Below are 7,495 nucleotides of genomic sequence, written 5' to 3'. Positions count from 1 at the left end.
ACAAAAAACCAAACACCGCATATTCTCACTCATAGGTGGGAATTGAACAATGAGATCACATGGACACAGGAAGGGGAATATCACACTCTGGGGACTGTGGTGGGGTGGGGGAAGGGGGGAGGGATAGCATTGGGAGATATACCTAATGCTAGATGACGAGTTAGTGGGTTCAGTGCACCAGCATGGCACATGTATACATATGTAACTAACCTGCACAATGTGCACACGTACCCTAAAACTTAAAGTATAATAATAAAAAAAAATGCATCAAGCTAGGAATAAAAAAAGAGCTTTCTCATTCTGATAAATAACACCTATGAAAAAGCCACAGCTAACACATCATACTCACTTACTAAAAACTGAAAAAAAAAACTCAAATAGTTTTCCTAATGTAAAGAACAAGGCAAAGATGTTTGCTTAGACTACTTCTGTTTAACATTGTATTGAAGGTTTAAGCCAGGGCCATTAGGCATGAAAAAGAATAAAAATTGTCCACACTGGAAAGGAAAAATTAAAACTATTTCTGCAGATAATAGTGTCTTAAATCATAAAGAAGCTACAAATAAACAGTTTGAACAAGTTTAGAGAAATTGCAAGATACAAAATCATTATATAAAAATCAGTTGTATTTCTAAACATTAGCAATAAACAAACTGAAAAGGAAAGTAAGAAAACAATTTCAGTAATATCAGAAAGAATAGAATACTTAGGAATAATTTTAACCAAATCAGGGCAAGACTTATATACTGAAAACTATAAAACACTATTGAAAGAAATTAATAAAGATCTGAATAAAATAACAGGAAGACCCCCCTTGTTCACAGATTGGAAGACTTAACTATCATTAACATGACAATACTTTCTAAGTTAGTCTATAAATTCAACACAATCTCTGTCAAGTGAGAGGAAGTTAAAAGATCATGATTCAAATGCCACAGAGCCTCACTGCTCTTAATGTTGTAGTAGATTTTCTTGAATAAATGTTTCAGCATTTGCTGTGTACCCTTAGAATAACTTCTAGAGACTTTAAGTGGGGGAGTATTATTTTTTCATAATTGTTACTAGTTATGCTTGTTTTGCAAAGGAGAAGGTCCGTGAAGCTTCTCCCACTGCCAATCCAGAAGTGGAAACCCAGAAACCCTTTTTAAAAAAAAAAATTCCTACACTGAATGTCATTTCAACATGTAAAACAGATACAAGTAGAACTGCTCTAATTGTGATTGGGGTAAAGTCTCCGAAGTCCATTCGGGTGGCAAGTCCTCAAATATTTCACGGACTCTAGATGACTTATTTATCAACCCTGGATTAGATGACAGTATTCTTTCTTTTTTTTTTAACTTTTATTTTAAGTTCAGGGGTACATGTGCAGGTTGATTACATAGGTAAACTTATGTCATGGGAGTTTGTTGTACACTGTTGGTTGAAGTATAAATTAGTTCAACCATTGTGGAAGAGAGTCTGGCAATCTCTTGAAGACCTAAAGACGGAAATACCATTCGACCCAGCAATTCTATTACTGAGTATATACCCAAAGAAATATAAATCATTCTATTATAAAGAAACATGCATGCATATGTTCATTGTAGCGCTATTTACAGTAGCAAAGACATGGAATCAACCTAAATGTTCATCAATGATAGACTGAATAAAGAAAACGTGGTACACATACACCGTGGAATACTGTGCAGCCAAACAAAACAAAACAAAAAAAAAAAACAAAAGGAGATCATGTCCTTTGCAGGGACATGGATGAGCAGTGTTCTTTCAAGCCCTAATATTTGTGAAGTGTCTAATATGTTATTTATATATCTAAGAACTCTCCTCTCTCCTTTGTAAGGAAAACTGCTTTTCTTAAGTGCCATTTCTCTTCCACTCCTTCAAGGAAATGTGTTCACTTTTCCTTTTCTTCTCAGTAAATGCTATCTACCTATTTAGTGCATACTTAATTCTTTTAAGCCTTATTGACAGTTACGTCAGTTTTGAGTCTAAGCCCATTAGGTAATCAGGCCTCTGAGAAGCTCATATTTTTTCAGTGAGTATACCTAATAACAACTTCTAAACTACAGATTCTCAAATGTTTTGGGCACAACAACAAAAAATGATAAATCGGACCCTCATTGATGCTTTTAAAAGTAAATAAGCAAATCACAAGAACTCAGGGATATGGGAGATAAAAACAATGATTCTCACTGTCCAAGGATATATAAGTGGGTAGGGAAAAGCCTTCAAACAAGGAGTTTACTTGAACTCCTTGAACAGCAATAGAATATTTGCTGTTCTTTGGAAAGAAGCATTTGAGTTCATAGATAATTCATAGAGAATTTTGCTTCTTGTAGATGGCATCTCTGTGTTCACATATTTTTTACCTTCTTTGCTTTCTTGTCTTATCTACAGATATGACCTCTGATTTTTCTTACATTTAGTATGGGCCATAGGTACTTAGCCCCATCATATGTATTGGTCCCCTGCCTCTAATCCCTCCAACAACAACAACAACAACAAAATCCAATCTGCGTAACACCTCCATATAATTCTTTCTATGCACTATTTTTTCACACAATTCCACTCTTCAAAGGGCAATAGTCTTCCACTGCACATATATTACATACAGAATAAATTCAAATACTTTGGGCTGATACCCATAGATTTTTGCTATTTTGTTCTTGCTGCCCACTTTTCTACTATTGTTTTAGTTTATAAGCACCAAACTAAGCACTCATTTTTCTCATTTTCTGAAGCAGAGGTGGAAACCTTGCCTGTTCATATGCAGATTATCATGTAGGTTATTACATGAAGATTATCATGTAGATTATTACATAAAGAATAATTCCTCTGAATTCCTACCAAACCATGTCAATTACTGGGGAGGCTACAAGTGTTAGAGTTTGTGTCTGAAGGGCCTTGTGCACAATAGGAATGATATCCTCTTGTCTGGGGGAAAGACTTGTCATTCAAAATAAAGGAGTTCTATATCTGTACAGATAGTAGATATATGATAAACTTTTCCACTGTAATTCTCAGAATCAACTGAAATCTACCACAGTTGGGGGAGAGCAGTAAGGCTATTAATGTCACATGAGAGTTGATGCTGCCCCCGCCGGGCTCGCGCCGCAGAGGCCGGTGAGGCGCCGGCGGCCACGCCGCGGAAGGCGCGGGCTGAGCAGAGCCGGGCGTTGGATCCCGCGCGCGCATGGAGGCGTTGCCGGCAGCCCCCTGAGGGCAGCGGGGAGACAAGACCCGGCGACCTCGCGCATCCCTCGAGCCGCCACGCGCTCTCGCCACCGGGCGGCGACGGGCCGCGGAGCCGGCGCGGCCATGGCGACGGGCGGCCAGCAGAAGGCGAACACGCTGCTTCACCTCTTCGCCGGCGGGTGTGGAGGCACAGTTGGTGCTATTTTCACTTGTCCACTAGAAGTCATTAAGACACGGTTGCAGTCTTCAAGATTAGCTCTCCGGACAGTCTACTATCCTCAGGTTCATCTGGGGACCATTAGTGGAGCTGGAATGGTGAGACCAACATCCGTGACACCTGGACTCTTTCAGGTTCTGAAGTCGATCTTGGAGAAAGAGGGACCAAAGTCACTTTTTAGAGGCTTGGGTCCAAATTTGATTGGAGTTGCACCATCAAGGGCTGTATATTTTGCATGTTACTCCAAAGCCAAAGAGCAATTTAATGGCATTTTCGTGCCTAACAGCAATATTGTGCATATTTTCTCAGCTGGCTCTGCAGCTTTTATCACAAATTCCTTAATGAATCCTATATGGATGGTTAAAACCCGAATGCAGCTAGAACAGAAAGTGAGGGGCTCTAAGCAGATGAATACACTCCAGTGTGCTCGTTACGTTTACCAGACCAAAGGCATTCGTGGCTTCTATAGAGGATTAACTGCCTCGTATGCTGGAATTTCCGAAACTATAATCTGCTTTGCTATTTATGAAAGTTTAAAGAAGTATCTGAAAGAAGCTCCATTAGCCTCTTCTGCAAATGGGACTGAGAAAAATTCCACAAGTTTTTTTGGACTTATGGCAGCTGCTGCTCTTTCTAAGGGCTGTGCCTCCTGCATTGCTTATCCACACGAAGTTATAAGGACGAGGCTCCGGGAAGAGGGCACCAAGTACAAGTCTTTTGTCCAGACGGCGCACCTGGTGTTCCGGGAAGAAGGCTACCTCGCCTTTTATAGAGGACTGTTTGCCCAGCTTATCCGGCAGATCCCAAATACTGCCATTGTGTTGTCTACCTATGAGTTAATTGTGTACCTGTTAGAAGACCGTACTCAGTAACAGGCCGGAAAATTGTGCTCTAGAAGAATAAAACTGAAAAACTCTAAAAAAAAAAAAAAAGAAAAAAAAAGTTGATGCTTAGGGCTTAGGGTTATAGTACTGGGAATATTTCAGTGAGGAGGTTGGAAACCAGAAAATATTGTCTGCTATGACAAGAGTGTTGGGTATGGGAAAGTGTGCCTGTACTACATATGCTCACTTTGAACTTACTTAACTGTTATTACCTTGAATAATGAGTTTTACTTTATAGCACTTAAAGACACCTTTCTCCATCAGATACAAGTTCTTGGTCTTTGACTGAAGATATAAAAATCATATAAATGATTAAAGATATAAAAAGAGATAAATAGATATAAATGGTTTAAGTGGCTTTCTTCCCTGAAAATTCCTTAAGGGAAGGACTCTGCTTTCTGAAGCTTTTCATCTCCCATTTTACTACATACATTTCCTGTACTTGCCTGTAGGTAATAGCTCGTTTGTATCTATTTTCTGAATATATGTTTTGAAGAAACATATAATATATTCTCCTCATTCCCAGGGGATACATTCTGAAAACCCTCTGGGATAGTTACTTATCAAATATTTATTATCAACTGTGTACAGGCACGATTCTCTTTTCTATGGACATAGCAGTGAACAGATGAAGTTTTTATTTCTAATGTGAAATGTCACATAGTTTTCTACTCAAAGATCTTTTTCAATGTTTTTCTTTTTCCTGATTAACTTAGAAAATGGGCAAGTCATATAGGCTTACTGTGTGTATGTGTGTGTGTGTGTATATATATGCAGAATACACAATTGGAAGCACTTGGTGTCCTGAAAAGTGCCAAGTACAAAAGACTCAGGTTTGATTCCTACTACTCCATTTACCAACTAAATAGAGGGAAGTTGCCTAAACCCTCACTTTTTGTTTGTTTGCCTATTTTATGTGTATTTTAATGGGAGTACTTTTGTACAAATACTTCATTAAGGCTAAGAACACTTATCATATTTAGACTGCAGGTTTCAAATGTTGATTCTGCCACTTCACACTTACTGGCTGTGTAACCTTAGGCAAGTTTTATATCCCTTTTGTCCTCCAGTTTTCTCATCTGTAAAATACAAATATAACATATCTCATAGGGTTGTTCTGAGGTTCAAATGAGTTCCTGTGTGTGAAGTGCTTTGAATAATACCTGGCATACAGTGGTATATGAGCTAACTCTCACTACTGCTACCATTACTAATACATTTCTTGCAGTTTTGTTGGAGAAATAAATATTATATATATATATATATGAAAATTCTCGGCATAGCACTGGATGCATGACTGTCATCCAATAAATTGAAATTATTACTGAAGCAATCAGTCATTTTTTATTATTCTAAGAGCCTCAGAAGCATCACTCTAGAGAAGAATAGTAGGACAATAATTTATGTTAAATGAAGAGAAATTTTGGAAGAATGAGAGGCAGCATAGCCATCTTAAGAAAAGTAATAGCTATTTGTCATATGTAGAAGTTGTCTTAGTCACTATTGCTCCCCTGCCATACTATGATCTCCACTAAACAGAAGTATTATGTTTTGATTTATTATAATTTAATATAATACACACATCCATTATAATCATAGTTCTAAAATTAAAATCCAGGAATGGCTACTTCTTATCTAAAGCACTTAGGTTCAAATTAATCCTTGGGATCAAGCCCAGACTCCCCACCCTGATATGCATAAGGCCTTTCACAGTGTAACCCACCTCCACCTTTCTGGGCTCACTTCTTGTTGATCCCGCACTGCTCTACATTGCATCCCACACCAGATCACTTTTATTTTTCAATTACATCAGTGCCCAGGGTCCCTGTCAGTCTACACATTCTGTGTGGTACCTTTCCTATAATTTACTCATCCAATTTAAATACCACTTTCTCGTTTCCCCATCTGGTTAGCTGCTCCTGCTGCTAACCATAGGCTTTATACGCATCTTTAAGAGCATCATTTACATTGCCTTAACACTTTATGTATGTGTTTATCACAACATGGAGGGAGATCAATGAGGATAGGGACTATGCTTCTACATCACTGGAGCTTGACATGTCATGATTCTTAACATGACAGAATATTTATCGAATAAATAAATGGACAACTCAGTGAAGGGAGTAAGGTAAGTTTTGTTATCACCACTTCACCGGTAAGAGGGGTGAGGCTTTGAAGGCCCATCAGTAATTCCTATTGAAAGCCAAGAGAATAGCAGACCTCCCATTTACACCCAGCATTGTCTGGAGGTCTGTTAGGAGACATTTTCTAGATTCATCTTGACTACTGTGGCCTGTGTGGCCTGGCTCATTTTATGTGAGTGCAATTTCTGCCTAATGCAGTGTCTCTCAATCCTGGGTGCACATTGAATTGTTCATAGCAGGGTGCCTGCTACTTAATGATATACTTAAATGTTTTTTGGAAAAGGAGAGAAAAAAAAAACACTGAAACTGCCTTTCTTTCTTAAACTTTTAATTGTTTAGGTTCTTATACTAAGTTCCTCCAAGTTTCATCATTACTTTATTTTAATCTGATTTTAACTGCCTTACTGATTCCCCAAGGGTTTGTTTCCCCTTTTTTCAACTAAGTTAAGAACTTCTAGACTATATACTTAAAATTGTAGTTAATTGAGATTGGCCACAGTTGAATTTCTTAGCTGCATAACAGGATTTTCATTTGAAGCTATTTATTCCTGACAATCTCTACTCTTAAAGTGTGGAGTTCTCTTAAAGGGGCTGTTTTTCAGTGAAAATTTCCAGATACTCCTCAAATGTGTTTCATCATTAGCCAGGAATCAGGAGGAAATAGAGCTCCTGGGACGCTATTATTTCAAACCCAGATAGATGCTCCAAGTTTTTCCCAGTAAAAGTAGGTTGTCTATCTACTACCGTGTTGCTCCCTTTGAGCTCCCAAACTCAGCTGTTGGTCCATTGAATTATGCAGTAACTAGGCACGATTATGTCACTGCATGGCTTAAAATCCTCCAATGGCTCCTCACAGCTTTTAAACTAATATTGACTAATTACCTTTCATGCAAACCCTACAGTATCGGTGTTAAACCACATATACCTACAGATATCCACATAATACCCTTCCTTTCAATCCATCTGATCTACTTGCAGGGTCCCAGAAGCATACTTCTGTTCCTTCATGCTTGTGCTTTACTCCTCCTAGAGTGCTTTTTCCCCTCTTATTACTTTGC

At 38.3% G+C, this 7,495-nt stretch overlaps 1 protein-coding gene across 1 annotated transcript; it reads left to right on the top strand.

The window, feature by feature from the left end:
* The first annotated feature begins 3,147 nt into the window (after positions 1 to 3,147).
* Positions 3,148 to 4,367, top strand: LOC101147533 (solute carrier family 25 member 33-like). The gene has a single exon (XM_055354955.2). The coding sequence runs from the start codon at positions 3,316 to 3,318 to the stop codon at positions 4,279 to 4,281; it is 966 nt and encodes a 321-aa protein (XP_055210930.2). The 5' UTR covers positions 3,148 to 3,315; the 3' UTR covers positions 4,282 to 4,367.
* The last annotated feature ends 3,128 nt before the right edge of the window (positions 4,368 to 7,495 follow it).

This window comes from Gorilla gorilla, chromosome 9 (assembly GCF_029281585.2).
Source record: "Gorilla gorilla gorilla isolate KB3781 chromosome 9, NHGRI_mGorGor1-v2.1_pri, whole genome shotgun sequence".
In the NCBI taxonomy this organism is placed as follows: domain Eukaryota; kingdom Metazoa; phylum Chordata; class Mammalia; order Primates; family Hominidae; genus Gorilla; species Gorilla gorilla.
Note: the sequence above shows the minus strand (reverse complement) of the source record. Positions and strands in the feature narration are given on the sequence as shown.